We start from the raw sequence: 16,114 nt of genomic DNA on the forward strand, positions 1-16,114 counted from the left end.
TCAAACAGAATATATTCCCTCAAACTTCTAGTGCAACAGTTAACTACTTTCTAGTTTACAGCTTCCTGTGTGAATTCCTTATGGAGCATATATCAATGCTACTTTATCTTCAGTATTAATTCAGTGCTACTACAAAACCCCATTTACTCATCATCTTTGACGTCACATCCCAGACATTTTACCAGCATCTCCTTTGGCATCTGGAACATATTTCCATTTAAACTGATTTGCCTATAATTTCATATGTGTTTATTATTTCCTTAATCCAATTCAGACCATGCACGTAAGTGTGTGTGTGTGTAGAAACTAGAGGAATCATTAAAACTTAGTTAATGTTGGGATTAAATTTAAGGAGAGACCTTTATTTCAACTTCAATTCTTCAAAGAAATCTGTAAATTTAGTTTTCTAAGTAAACATAGACGAGCTGAAATTGTTGTTTCCTAATAAGTGAATGCTATTATTTTTTCAGGAGAATATTGCAATGGGGTTTTTGTCAATGTCACCTTATTTTCTTCATATTTAATTCCTACACAGATTTCTTCTGCCTGAAAGGCCTAGACCTCTGAGAACCCTGCCTAATGCCACAGCTACTGAGTAATGTTTGGGTTGCCTTTCCTTATTCACTTAAACATTTTAATCAACTGAAATGTTGTTATCCCAACTGGATTAGAAATGTTATTGCCCTCTAGTGGATTTATTTATTTGCAATTTTAGAAATTATCCCTGAAACATTTTGAAACAAAATTGTGCTCTGCAACATAGAACAGTGAGTCTGAACCAGAAAACATCCTTGACTGAAAAATAGCTCATGAATTGCTTTTTGCAAGGTATGTGCTGGGGACTATAAAATGTAAAATATATTGGGAAAAAAAGAAACCCTGTATTACATAAAACTATTAGTAAAGTGTGTTGCACAAACACCCAAAGTCTACCTCGTAATGGCATCAACAAAGCAAGCATAACATGATGACTTAAGGCCCAAACCATACAATCAGGCTGAGCTGGTGACTGCCATTTCAGCATTGCAGTATATGTGCTAGCTTCAACCACTCTCAGCTATTATTCATGTTTTATTGTACCTTTAATATTTGGTTTAATTTCTGAAATGGGCATGTCAAACTCACACGGTTTCTGCTGGGGACAGAGAGTAAGCCTTGGATAATGTTCTATCAAAGATAAAGGAAGGGTGAACCCTGAAAGGCAACAAAAGAAAATACTGGCAGAATTAAGTCAGAATTAAGTCAGGGCATGCAATGAATAAAACAGATTTTTGAATGACATTATAAAGATTAGACTTGAAGGGACTGGTCTAATAAAAGGTAGTTAAGGTGAGTAAAATGTAAATAGGTTTTTAAAAGAACCTACTAGAGCAAGTACTTAACTCACTGACTTCTAAAAGCAGTGTTTAATGAACCTCTGTTGCCATTGTAAATTGCACTGAACTCCAATTTGCATAGTTAGATCCCCTCATATGTGTGCAAATGTGGCCTTTCTATGTAAAATGTGCTACATTCTTTATATTTTAATTTGGAATAGGATTCAGTGAAAGTCTCTGGGCTGTGTCTGAATGTCATGAAATATGGATTAATGTGAGTAAAACGTGACTTCACAAATATCACAAATGTACATGTTGCAGCACTTCTAACATTAACCTAATTTGGTCATTTAATCTATTTTAAACATTCAGTGAGTGTTGTTTTAATATTCAGAGCCTATCATTAAGACTTGTTTCACACAATAAGGACCAACATAAATATTTATTAAATGACTCATTATTTTTCTAAACTATTTCTTAGCACCTAGTGAGCTTGAAAGCTTGTCTGAGAGAGACCGATTACTGCAAATTCCATTGCTTATGCTTTGAAGTGAATGGGATTACTTTGGATTTACACTGTCAGGGCCCAGATTGTATTAACAGACTTTCCACACGTTAAGCAGCCTCATATAGCCCTTCACTCATCCACTGCTTGTGGACACAATGGTTTCATTAAAGCTAGTGCCTGGACAGACATCCAGACCTGCCCTGAGCTGCAATGCAGGTGTCTTTGAGCCCTTGTGGGATTCTTGGATAGATCTTTCACCTGTAGTAGCTTTGTTTCCAGCCATCTCCTGTCAATACTGAGGGGGATCCCTGGGCTCAGCCCAGACTTGACTCATTATGTCACCTTGGACTGCTCTGATCCTATCCCTCTCACCACCATGCCCCGAGGCAGTGGGGCTGTGCCTTCCTGCCCATGCTGTAACTGTTTTCAGTGGCTTGGCTCACCCTCTTCAATGGACTACTTGGGCTCTTGCTGCTTCCTGGCAAACAGGAGAATAAAATAAGTATTTCTCCCCTAACAAATTTACATTCAGTATCAGCAAATTATGCACAAATTTGTATTTTCTTGAATTTTTATTAATCATATCTAATGTTTCTGAGTTTTAAGGGCAGACAGGACTTCCATACATCACTCAAAGAATTAGAGATTAATTTTCTACACCGTATTTGGAATAATCTGGTTTTATTCTGCTTCTTCACACACAGGCCTAATACATTCACAAAAATCACTTTTCACTTACAAACACCTTTCTGAGATTTTCAAACACTTTTAACAATGGCATTTAAGTGTTATGTTGTATCTACAGTTTAAAATTTGGTTTCAGATTGTATAATTTGTCAACTATACTCTCACAGCAACTGTTGATTTAGGTAAAAAACACATCAGGATTCCCAAGAGAAGTAAAACAGACTGTGAAAGAAGAGGCTTTCACAGCTGAAATCTAAAATTAGGCAAATATAAATCATCCTTGGCCTATTTGGTACCTACTTGGGAGTTAACCTTGGGCTGAGGGAAGTATACAACATTAACCTGGTGGTGAAGGCGCAGACACATACTATATATCTTATACATCCTTAGAGAAGAATGTAAGGAAACAGAATCTGGCAAGAGGATGCTTTGCCTCTGCTATAGTGAAAAATCAATGAGTTCAAGTGCTCCCCAACATAGCTATCACTGCACTTATATAAGGCATCATATATATGGCTTCTAAGAGTGAGAAAGGTGAGTGGTGAGATGTGCACCAGCCATGCACACAATTCCATTTCTGTACTACTCCTGGATCAGAACAATGGCAAAATACTACATGCAGTTGTTGAAAGTGAGCAAGCCTTTAATTGGTCATAATTAACTGTGAGCCAGCACTATGTTATATCAAAAAATAAGGCAGATTCCCCATATTAAAGAATCAATTTACCATTTTAATTGTTTGACTTGGGCTTACTTTGTTAAGGATTTCATAAAATTCCCTGAAATTATAGCATTGACTCTATGAATAACAGTGACAGAATCCAAATAGTGAATAAGAATCTAGGGCTAGTTTTGAGATCTTGAGATAGCCAACTTTACCTGAAAGTTTATCACGGGCACTTCCCATTAGATCTGTGATTTTATACTAATTCACCTGATATTTAAATTATCTTAGAAGAAATATGTACATCTATCTTCATACATCTATCTTCTACATCTGTTCCTGTACCTGAAGGGGGCCTACAAGAAAGCTAGGGAGGGACTTTTTACAAGGGCTTGTACTGATAGAACGGTGGAGAATGGATTGAAGCTTGAGGAGGGCCAACTTAGGCTGGAGATTAGAAAGAAATTCTTTACAGAGAGGGCAGTGAGACACTGGAACAGGTTGCCCAGGGAAGTTGTGGATGCACCCTCTCTGGCAGCGTTCAAGGACAAGTTGGATGGGACCTTGAGCAACCTGGTGTAGTGGAAGGTGTCCCCGCCTATGGCAGGGGTTTGGAACCAGGTGATCTTTAAGGTCCCTTCCAACTTAAACTATTCTATGAGTCTATGATCTCACGGCAAGTGTTTACTTTTATGTATTCCATTGGTTTTACCTTATTTTGAGCATAAGAAACAAAATAATTTGTATTAGGGTATGTCAAGTAATGCAGTGGTAGTTTGCTACATCTTGCTGGGCAAACACAAGTTTGCCATACTTCATGTATTCTTTCAACACTCAGGCAACACATTCCTTTCCCTGGTGTTACCCTTTCTATATCTTTTTATACTTCCAGTCTTGATCTTCCCCCTGCCTCTTGAAAAGTCCTTATAAACTCAAGGCCATAGCTAGTATATAATAGATAGTTTGAGGAATACAAAGATGTACTGAGCAAGTAGTTGTCACAGAATTTTCCCTTTAAAAAAGTGGCACAGGAAATAAACTTTGAAATGCAGCAAAGAATAAAGGCAAATATTCATTACACCATGTGAACTCACAGCCCTGGGTTATAAACATATGACAGACCTCTCTTTGAATTTCAGTAGATCCAAAACTTCAGCAATTTTCTTATAAGGAGTCAAAACATGTTTTCTGTACTTCCTAGAAATTTTGCCCCTGCCCCAACATATTCCCAGACTGAAGATATTTTCTCCCAATGCAGTCAAACAGTAACAAATAAATAATTAATCATTGAGCTCATCTTACTTCATTGTTCCTTTATTCCATTTTTCCAGTCATGATGTTCTCAGATGGTATCATTTTTGCTGCTTTCTCCTGTGTGCCTGATATCTCATCTTTACCACACATCATCAATCTCTTACCCACATCTGAAAAGGATGTTCACCTATTCAGCTTGACTCATAATTTTTTTAAATCACTCATTGTGTCTTGTTGTTTTTGTATTTTTTCTGTTCTGCTCTTTCCTTATTATGGGGCAATGTGAAAGTGGCTTTAAGATGCATGTCACAAACACAGCCTGCCAGACTGAACAGGGAAGAGATTGCTTCTTACATTCACCGCAAAAGGGGAAATGTCTCCTAAAGAATGGGGGAACAGGCAGAGGCATTAATAGGAAACGGTGAAAGATAGCAATGCCTGACAAGTCTGGTAATCTTCAAGGATGTATCAGAAACTGTAAGCTCATGTTCTACCTCTTTGCTACTCCATCTTACAATACTTCCCCCACTTTATTCTTTTGCTTTCCTTCCTCTCTACTTTCTTACAGACAATTTGGGCTCTGTAGGTCACAGAATCACCGAATCACCAAGGTTGGAAGAGCCCTCAGAGATCATCAAGTCCAACCCGTCACCACAGACCTCATGACTTCTAGAAGCAAAAGAAGGAGTAGCATGAAGGGCAGACTTAGGCTTACCCATGACCTACTTCTAGGAATGCAATGCAGAATTGGTATAGATGGAAAAACTTTAAAATGTGCAAAATACTATTAGAAAAAAACTCTTCCTAGAGAATTCTATTATAGTCTTCAGGAGTCTCACATGCATACTGCAAATTATCGGATGTACCTGACAGTAAAGAAAGCCAAATATTCAAATTGCTCTGATTCACAGCTAATTATATAATTCAATAGGCTCCATATGAATTTACATTTTAAAGTCATTAATTGCTCATTTATCTTCATCTTAAGTGTTGGTGGCCCACATATGACAGATACAGGATAATCAGAGCTAGTTACATCTCTTTAATCTTTATGCTACAAAAATCAGAGAGCGAATTTATTTTCACCAACTTGGTGAAATGGTAAACATGATTTTAGGATGGGATTCCTGTGTAAATGGAAAGGAGACCCAAAGATTCTTGCCCTTCACGTGCTCATTAAAAAGCTGTTCCCCACTAGGAGCAGCATGAAGTGGGCACAACTACAAATTCTTTGAGCAAAATGAATGAATATGATAAGAAGGTGGCAAAAAAAAAATAATCTTCCTTCTCACTCCAATGAAATTATAAGTAAAAGACTTTGACTGGAGGCCACATGAGCTTCTTCAGCTTAATTCCAAGTAACAACTCAAAAGAGGAAATGTGGTATAAAAGAATGGTATTTGCATCTTCACACATTTTAAAAGGGGAGATCTGGTTTCCAGGACTTTTGTTTGTTTGTTTCTGCAGCTTTTGAAGTTTCCAATTGTCATGTATTTGACTTGCCATGACTTGTTTTATTTACAGGTACAAAACTCATCTTCCCTAAACAATTTCCTTTTAAATGCACTATTTCTTCAAAATAGCTAACGCACCAAATAAGTACAAAGCTGCACTTTAATTCTAGTTCACTAGAATATTCATAGACAAACACAACCAACAAATACAATGCCAAAGTCATTAAAAAAAAATCAAACTACTATTTACAGAAATAATTCTCTATACTCACTAGCTTACTACAATGAAAATTGCATAAAGAGAAGGTTACTCAACACAAGGTCAAGCCCTTGCATGTACTGTTGTTCTAAACAGAAACAGTGTCATATTTTGTGTTTCCATGCCATACTATCTATAATAGCTCTACCAAAACCATCCAAACCAAAAGAGGGCTGGAGACTATCTATGTTCATGTACCAGAAACACTTCATCTTATCTCCTTATCTTATTCACAGATCCCAGAATTGCTTCAGTTGGAAAAGACCTTTAAGATTGTTGAGTCCAACCATTAACTCTACCAAGTATGGTGCTAAACCATCTACCAATATAAGGAAAATGATCCAGAAAATAAGCTTTGTGTGGCTGGTATTTTTAACAACACAGGATCCTCAAGTTCATGCTTTGAAAAAGGCAACAAGATGCCTTTAAAAATGGCTACAGTTTAATTTCTGGCATCAGTATAGGGTCCAGGGAAATTTTACCCATTTCCCAACTGCAGAGACAAGGTTAGTGACTGTAATGGTAACTATTATGAGAAACTTTGGGTTTCTGAAAATGAGGTCACTTCCCAAGGCTGTGCATGCTGTAATTGCATCATGATCACATTATTGTCATCATGTTCTCAGAATGACAAGCTCATACCATTCCAAAGAAGTATATTTTTAATCATTAAATGAAAAGCTTTTAGTTCCAAGAGCTCAGGAAAAATACATCACCTGTCAGAAAAAATGGAGAGACTACTAGTATTTCAATGATCAGTCCCATTAGTCAGCACTCTAATGTGTTCCACAAAAGCCCACAAAACTTTCCATTGTGTGAGGATCTTTCCTGCTAAAACACAAACAAAACAACAACAACAACAACAAAACCTTTTTGATAAATAAATGAAATTAATGTAATGTAACTGGAGAAATGCAAATATTTCTCTGTCCTATATTCAATCTCAAGCATAATTAATATGTTTTTCTGTGGAAAAAAAACTTCTATACATATTTAAATCCAGAGAAAATATAAACATGCTGGGATTTACTGTTGATTACATTGTTTACCTATAATTTACTAAAAAGATAATTCAGTGCATAGGTCATTTGGTCAGAATACTCTGCATTGTGGCAGAAATAAATGGAGACATTCTTACTTTTAAAGCTTTCATGGCCTTCATAAGTAACCTCTTCCAATATTTACATATTATTACAGCAAATAGAAAAAGTACTTACACTATATATCTTGGGTTTAAATAATCATGGTTTAAGCCCAGGCAGCAACTAAGCACCATGCAGATGCTTGCTGACTCCTGCCATCCCCTGCCACCTCCTTGTGGGATGAGGAGGAGAATGGGAAGAAAGAGGTAAAAAACCTCATTAGCTGAGATAAGGAGAGTCTAACAAAACAACACAAGGAAAAAAAGTAGTAATAATAATAATAATAAACAACTGTATAAAGTGAGTGATGCACAATGCATTTGCTCACAACCTGGAACTCAATGCTTAGCCATGTCCTGAGCTGTGATCCCTCATTCCCACCAGATTGCTCTCCCAGATATGTACTGAGTATGACCTTCTTATGGTATCCCCTTGGTGAGTTCTTGTCCTGACTGTGCCCCTTCCCAGCTTCTTGTGTAAATCAACTGTATACCAGCTGAAACCAGGACATAAGTCAAATTTATCCCACAGTGATGGGGGGACGTATTGTTTCATGATACCATTGCCATGTCCTCTGCACTGTCTTCCCTTCTAGGCTATATAAATCCAATTTTCAGACCAAGACAAAAGCTTTTCTCATTTGCTTTTAAGCATCTGATCACTTGCACCTTTCTGTTTGCTTTCTCTTTGAGAATGATGCCCAAAGCTAGCCTTCTAGCTGAAGCATTGCCAAAACCAAGGAAGACAAAATCTCACTCAGAGTTGTTAATTTTCCAGAAACCATTCCCAGAATGACTTTAAGCTTTATAGAGAAAGGCACATTCTACACTTTCTTGTAGTCTTTCTTCCACTGTTACTCTTCCTTTTTTATTTTCCAAGCCTGGTACTTGTGTTTGTTACCATTAAATTGAATCACATTGAGGATCTTTTCTCTGACATAGACTGATTCCCAGAATACTTACAAGCTCCATAAACCCTGTGTCATTTGTAAATTTTGTAGCTGCAACCTTGATTTTTTTTGTTTAAACCATTAATGAAGATATGTCATAGCCCTTCAGAGAAGATGTTCCCTCAGTGGGTCAGTTGGGGTAGACGTGCATCACCTTTCCACTTTGACACAAAACTATTGAAAACTGAACTTTGTCAATATTTTTTTTCAACCTCTTCTGGTAATTTAATCTAGGCTATGGAAAATTAACATGATAGTATACTGTTAAGGAGTTGGATTTCTAAACTCTGTATATTAAGAACTTTTTTTCAGCTTTCAGACTATTGACATTCATGTTAACAAGTTGAAATTGGAAATGGAACCTTAGCATTTATCTCATGAAAATGTACACTATTGTCCACTTTGATCTGATCACTATTTCCCAAATGACAAAAAAATAACTGATTATAGCAAAAGGATGTTAAGACAACCCTAACACAGAAGTAAAGTTTGTCAATAAAAGGGGGAAACAAACAGGTTATAGTTGAAGTACAGACACAGAGAAACTGAAGTCTCTGTGTGTGGTTTTTTCCGCTCTCACTTGAGCGAGATAGGCATCTGTCTCTTTGACTGTATCTGTATTGCAGAATGGAATAATATATATGCTCAACCTTGAGTGAACCCTCCTGTTTCTTGCAGACTGGTCTCTTCAGATATAATTTCAAGTATGTCCTTTTAAAACACATTTTCTAGTGTTAACACTGCTCTCTCTTTAGAAGCAGTGTGCAGTTTTTCTTCTCTAAACTCTTCTTGCAGCTGTTCTTGATCCAAAAATTGCATATATGAATGGTATAAACTAAACTGATCTTAAGGAGTCATGTGTCCAATGCTTTTGAGTGGAGTAACTTCAATTCTTGGGCTACAAAAAACAGCAGAAATGCTTTTTAGAACCTAAACTTTAATTCACGCAAAAGCAAATAATAAATTATAATGCAAAGATAAACATATCATTGAATGTACATGCCAGATAGATGTTTTTCTTGGGTCTGCATATCTATAGCTCTAAGAGATATAGTGATTTCATTAATGACACTGGTAATCAACTCTGAAACCTACCAATGATATTTAAACATTAACATTCTGATCTACTTTGCTGGTACTCATTTTGCCAGATGCATCCAAACCTTCTATGAAATTCCATTCTTAGGTTTACTCTTCAAGAGCCAAATGTAACACTATTTTTCCTGAACACCAGCTGCCAAGACTTACCTTTCCCCAGGTAACACTTCCAAAGTTCATTTGTGCCATAAACATAGGATAAAAAAATATGTACTTAGTGTGTTGAAAGCTGAAAGTAGACAATATCTAATTAATTTCTGTGGAAAAATCACCATACTGCCATTCTGAGACTACTGTAAATTCAGTGAATGATCACCAGCACAGATAAAATGTCAGCTGAGCTGACCATTGGCTGTAAAAAAGACTTTAGTTTGAGGTCTACATGTTGGGAAATTGCTGGTGAACTTGATGATTGAATGGGCCTTTCTTGCTCTGCAGACTGAGCCAAAAATCAGAAAGCAGCATGACAGAATGCATCAGGAGAAGGAGAGAAAACAGCAGCATGAAAATTGTCATAGAGAAAATAAGTAAGAATTTGACTGCTTCAGTGCATTTGTTGTATCTATTCTTCACTAACCCAGTATTAACTCATGTTCCCAGATGTGTTAAGAAAATGTTATTATCAAATAAGAAATTTTTTATTATTGTGTACTTCTTGATGTTTTTCTTCCAGAAGCCATTTCTCTTTCACAGTTTCATCTATCTCTTTAAAATATATTTCTCAGTCTTCAGCTACAGAATTATATTTTCTTTTGGCCACTTCTGCCTTCAGCTCCACTTGCTGAAATTGCCATTGTCACCACCAAGATCAAAATAACTAAAGGCCTCACAAATACCTCACAGAAGAGATTTTATCCTCAAAATAGCTCCCTGAGACAGAGAAATCATATTCCACACTAGGAAATGATGCTTGGGTTAGATTACTTTCATCCTTGAACTAGCACTAGAGTAACTGAACCTGAGTTGCCTCTGCTTTGTGCAGTTGGACCTGACAACTTAGAGAGATCTTACTGGACCTAAATTATTCTATGATATTATGACTCTATGAATTAGAAGTTCAATGTCTAACTTCATTTAAAAAAAAAATACTTTATGCTTTCAGACTTCCTTCCTCTCTGGCTTCACTGGGTCTCTGTGAAAACCTGCAGCCAAACATGAACCAAAATGCCCTGAAATATTACTGACTTTTACCACTCTAGAAATTTTCCTTGTGATCCTATATGTGAGGTTTTACAATGTCATTTATCTTTACATAGGTTCTTTATAAAGCCATTGGTGGAGTTGTAAGGCAACACAGCACTGGTAGTCTAAGTCACTTCTACTTTCTAAGCCTTAAGCTTGCAGTGAATCTTGAGTAAATAACCATAAATACCTGAACACAGGCAGTATGAGTATGATCTTGGCAGGGATATATATTCAATGCAATATTGTCTCCTACACCCTTAAACTTGTTTGTTGCCTTCATGTCCTGTAGACCTTTCAAACAGTCAAACAGAATTCAACCTGACATATCTAACCTCAATCTTTACAGTTTACCATACTAGCAGTGAAGCTCTCTTCTCTTTAAAAGTTCCAACTGGTACCATCAGCAGCTAAGCAACACAAAATGCAGAAAGAACAACATGTAATATTTGGTGGGTTTTAGTTGTCATATTAATTTCTATTCAGAATTGATACAGACTACGGTGGAAGATTTTTGCCCTGTGTTCAAAGCTGGGAATGGAAATGTATAACGATGTCTACATCTGCTTCTGGTAATCATCCATTCAAATCCTGTGACTATAGTCATCTATATAAAATATACTCAATAGAGTCAAAGAAATCCAGCTGATATATGTCCTGGTTGGAAGCACAGGAGACAGATCTCTTCTTGCCTTTTAAAAAGACTAATAGTTTCAGAAATAAATGGAAATACCAGTTTTTCAATTTTGCTTCCATACAAACCTGCACACTGATTATTAATTACTGATGGTTAACTGCCACAGGCAAACCCAGAAAAATCATGCTGGTATTTGAAAAAGATAAAAATCTGCAAAGCACTTATAAAGTATACAACTTGAATAACAACTAATAGTTCTCATTTCTTTCCACTTGCATTATTCTACTTCTTTAATTCCTTACACTTTTATTTAAAACTATCTCATAATCCCATACAAACACATCTACAAACAGCACTCTATATGGATTTTAAAATTATTTTATCTTCTTACATGTCCCACAGGATTCTGAGCCTACTGCTGTATGTTCCTGCCCACAGCTCACTTGTAAATATTCAAAGACCTTGACCATCCTTGCCAGTATTTATCCCCTCACACAAGCATCCCTGAATGGTATTTTTCACTTCAAAGATCTTCTCTGTGCTTCATATGTCTTGTCTCTTCCCCCAGCACAGATGTTCACGCACTGCTACTCTCTTTCCTTACCAGTCTCTTTCTTTATCTGTGTGGTCTCCCTTTCTCTTCCTCAAACATGTTGACAAATACTCAGGTGCTTTCATTCTCTACCATTCTATTCATCCATTGCTTTTCTTCTTTGTCCTTCTAATGGACACAGTGCAAAGGAAGGAGGTAGCTGTATTTACGACCCTATGCTTTTCACAGTAAATAGCCACAGCAGTCCTGACAGGGCAGATGGTTGAAAATTCAGTTACAGTAACTTTATTTCCATTTCTATTTCCAGGTACTACATTAGTAGCAGATTCTATGAAATATGCCAGCAAAAACAGAGCTAGTGCTTGCTGAGAGCACAAACAAGAAGGAGGTCCCCTAGGAGAAGGAAATCAAAAGGGACAGTATGAACTCAGTGAGCTGGTGTTTCCTTAACATCAGTTACAGTGCTTAATTCACAGAGTAATAAAAGGAAAGAAATTACTGATCTACTAGAAGGAAAGAGGTTTACTAGGTCTCATAATACAATACACTGCCCTCAGAATGGAGACTGTGTTGCTATGATATTCTTGCCTGTCAAATCTCTGTATGGAAAAGATTCCACACTCCCACTATGCATCTTGCTACTACTATCACATTTTAGAAAGTTTTGTATAACGCGGAGTCTGAAGTTTCTGAATAATTTAGTTGATTTCATGTTTTCCTTCATCCCAAACTGAGAAAGTTCTATCTCTGCTGTCCTTTTCACACCAACACCAATCTCTATTTATAAAGAGGTATTTACCCTCAGTCTTTTCAGACTAAATAGTGTTCGTTCAACTTTTACATGTTACTTTTGACATGTTTCAGTATTTTGTTAACTGTTCTTAGTTTAACACCAAACACAGTTGGCTTCATCAACTGCTAGCAGAAAAATATTTTTTTCCTGTTGGATGTAGTGCACACCCATTAAAATACTCCATAATGATGCTGTCTTGTCTTTTTCTTTACTGGTAGCACCTTGCTTACTCATACTTTCTTTGTAGTCCATTACAGCCCCCAGATTCTTCTCTGTAGTGCTGCCGTTTTACCAGCATCCTTTTGATTTTACTTTCTGATTTTCCTTCCAAAATGTAATTGACATTTGTGTTATGCTTCCTCCTGATGGTTCCAAGATGTTTCTTTAATTTGTTAAGTTCATTTTGACTTCCACCAAAGTGCCCATGGGTCCTTCTAGCTTGCTGCTAGCTCTACATTTCACCATTCACATCAGTAAAAATATGAAGAGCAGAAAATGCCTCCAAGATCAAAGAGTTAACATCAAAGTGTCCTATTGCATGTGAAATAGTGATTAAGTACAACTAGGCAGAACATGACTTCTTCAGAGATAACTGTCTTAATCTTAAAATATCAAATTATGGAGAACATACTACATCCCTATGTCCTGCTACTAGGTGTTCTCAAAATGTTATGCACATAATCTGCAGGTGTTTTAATTCTGCCTACGAACTTCAACTATCTGAGTAAGATTTAATCTGTCAGGTACAGCCTTTTACTTCCAGGTGGTGCCATATCACGATCAAGTATTTTTGCATCTTTTTTTTTTTGATAGCCAAACAAGTAAAAACAAGGTAAAAATTCAAATTCGGAATTTTTAAATTGCCTTTTTTATAAGCTTGCCTTCCCCCCCTCCCCCCCCCCCCCCCGAAGATACATTATTACCCTGTGTTATCTCACGAAAGTTGTGGATCATCTCATCTTACTTCGACTGGGTAATGTACCAAAGCGGTGCATTCAATGTCCCGTTAACTATACAATCAGTGTGCGAGTAGTTCACCTGCCATAATCACAAAGCATTTTGAGCATTTCACTATCCAGCATAAAGTTTGTCTTTGCTGTAGGTATTTCACATTTTCCCTTAAATATACGCTCTTTGGATGCATTAGATTTTCAATGAACCCAATACCCAATTTTTCCTCTGGGTCGTTCATATCGCTGTTAACCACACCATCAGTGACTATGAACTTGGTCAGCAGTGACTCTGGGTTTTGCTCCGAGCCGCGGAAAGGATAAATCGCCCCGGACATCGTGACTATGCGATCACCCTTCCCCATCACGGGCTGCGTTTCCGGGCAGCTCCATTTCTCCGCCTTAGTCACCGTCCAAGCACTTCAGTTTGCCGCTCGCACTCGGTGCTGCTCCCCCACCGGGCTCCGGGCCAAGAGGTTTTACGGCAGCACGGCCACGCGCTTAGGCTCGCTCCGCTAAACCTGACCACACCGGGTGTAGGACGAGCTGCGCTCCCCCGGCCCCTTGGTGGCGGCAGGGGGACGCGGAGGCTGAGGGACACCCGCCGGGAGCTGACTGGCCATTTACTCAGCGGCCGCTCCTGCAGCCGGCGCTAGGCAGCGGTTCACGGAAGCACTGTCCACCCCCCAACCCCGCTGGCCTTATGCCCCGCTCCCGGGCGCACAGGGCGGCCCGGACCGAGCGGTGAGTGCGCGTGGTATCCGCCGGGCGCACGCACTGCCCCGACCAAAGCGCCGGCCCGCGGGAGCGGGGAAAAACGCGTGGCGTTCACGCCGCTCCGGGCTCTTCTCCGTGAAGAGAAGGCGGCCCTCCCGGTGCTTGTGCGGCTGCTTCGGTACGTGGGCCTCAAGCATGCCCCAACGCTCTTCCCGGGCGGCCCCCCTCCGCGAGCCGCTCTGGGCAGCAGCGGACTGCCAGGAGACCGCGGCCGCGGGGCGGCGGCGCGTCGGGGCCGATGCCTCAGCTCGTTGCTGGGAAGACGCCTACGGGGCGGAGCTATGTAGATCTCGGCTGAACATTCTGGAGTGGAGGGGAGCGGCGGGGGGCAAGGCAAGGCAAAGCAAGGCGCGGCAAGCCAAGGCGCCGAGCCGAGCCGAGCCGAGCCGAGCCGAGCCGAGCCGAGCCGAGCCGAGCCGAGCCGAGCCGAGCCGAGCCGAGCCGAGCCGAGCCGAGCCGAGCCGAGCCGAGCCGAGCCGAGCCGAGCCGAGCCGAGCCGAGCCGAGCCGCGCCGCCAGCCGTCCCCAGGAGGAGGCGGAGGGGGTGGAGGCAAGGGGAGGAGGAGAAGGAGAGGAGGGGAGAGAGAGGAGGAGGAGGAGGAGGAGGAGGAGGAGGAGGAGGAGGAGGAGGAGGAGGAGGAGGGAGGACACGGGTAGCGATTGCTGCTGCTGGGCAGAGAGGAGTCGTGCAGGCTGCGGCTGCACTCGGACGCCACATTCCCTCAACACGGGGCTGGTGGTGAGGATGAGCGAGAGTTGACCCTGCCGCTGCCGCCGCCTGTGCTGTGAAGTGTCTGCTCCTCCTCCTCCCCTGCTGTGGGTGAACCTGCGCTACGGGCTCTTCACCGACACGGGAGGGGGGGATTGGTTTGTTTGTGTATTTGTTTAAGGCAAAGAGAGAGAAAGCGAGAGATCTTCCATCCACTGAAGCACAGTTCACTATGGTCGTACTCGCATTCAGCACTGGAAGCCGGTTGGATTTCGTGTCTCAGTCCAGGGTGTTTTTCTTGCAAACGTTCCTTTGGATTTTATGTGCTACAGTGTGCAAAGCGGAGCAGTATTTCAATGTGGAGGTAAGATCAGCCGTATGCCTGTGCGAGCCTGTGTGCTTCCCTTTCCCCCCTCCTTTTCTTTCTTTTTTTTTTTTTTTTCTTTTTCTTTTTAATATTCCCGAAATCAGATCAAATGAAATAGCCAGCCAGCCATGTCTTCCAGCAGCCAGGGCATAAGTCTGCGTTGGCTTTCTTTCGGCAGCCGGTAGCTAGCTTCCCTCCCCGAGTTTCTCCGCTTGATGGATGCGTTTCGGTTGGAGCTCCGCTATCCGCGGCAGCACAAAGCGCGATGCTGAACGCTGGAGCAGCCCGGGCCGCCCGCTGCCCGCGCCCACGCCAGACGGGAGACCCTCAGTCCGGGCACGGGGGAAACCCTGGGCGTGGAATATGCACGCAGCTCGTGGAAGGCTCTCTGCATATCCTGGATTTAAGATACCGCTGTATTGCTGAGTTTGCCCTGCCTTCCATTTGAGGAATGAATGAAACAACGTTATAGGGACAGGAGGAAGGAAACTTGAGATTTTTGGCACGTTTCTTTCTGGTAGAGTATTTGTCACAATACGGTCTTTCCCACATTTAATCAGAACAAAAAGAGCTGCCACTAGAAATAGTGAAACAAACGGCATAAAGGTGCAACTACAGCACAAAAGTTAGAGGGTGTGGAGAAGCAGGAATTAGAATTTTTCCAAGTGAAATAAAGTGGGAATGCCTCGGTAGGGCAAACACTAAGAGTTTACTGTGGCAGTGAGAATTCAGATGACATCCATTTCCGGTCACTTTTCTATACACTCTCAGTTTTCCCATTTGAGTTTTTTACACAGTACTATTCATAAACTAATG

The 16,114-nt window shown here is 40.2% G+C and overlaps 1 protein-coding gene across 1 annotated transcript in view; it reads left to right on the plus strand.

The window, feature by feature from the left end:
- The first annotated feature begins 14,845 nt into the window (after window positions 1–14,845).
- MMP16 (matrix metallopeptidase 16) overlaps window positions 14,846–16,114 on the plus strand; it is a 166,451-nt gene continuing 165,182 nt past the window's right edge. Inside the window, exon 1 of the mRNA XM_054167377.1 lies at window positions 14,846–15,295. Within this exon, the coding sequence (XP_054023352.1) occupies window positions 15,164–15,295 (132 nt within the window). The 5' untranslated portion in view covers window positions 14,846–15,163. The remainder of the gene's footprint in view (window positions 15,296–16,114) is intronic.

The sequence above is a fragment of the Dryobates pubescens genome, chromosome 14 (assembly GCF_014839835.1).
Source record: "Dryobates pubescens isolate bDryPub1 chromosome 14, bDryPub1.pri, whole genome shotgun sequence".
Classification (NCBI taxonomy): Eukaryota; Metazoa; Chordata; class Aves; order Piciformes; family Picidae; genus Dryobates; species Dryobates pubescens.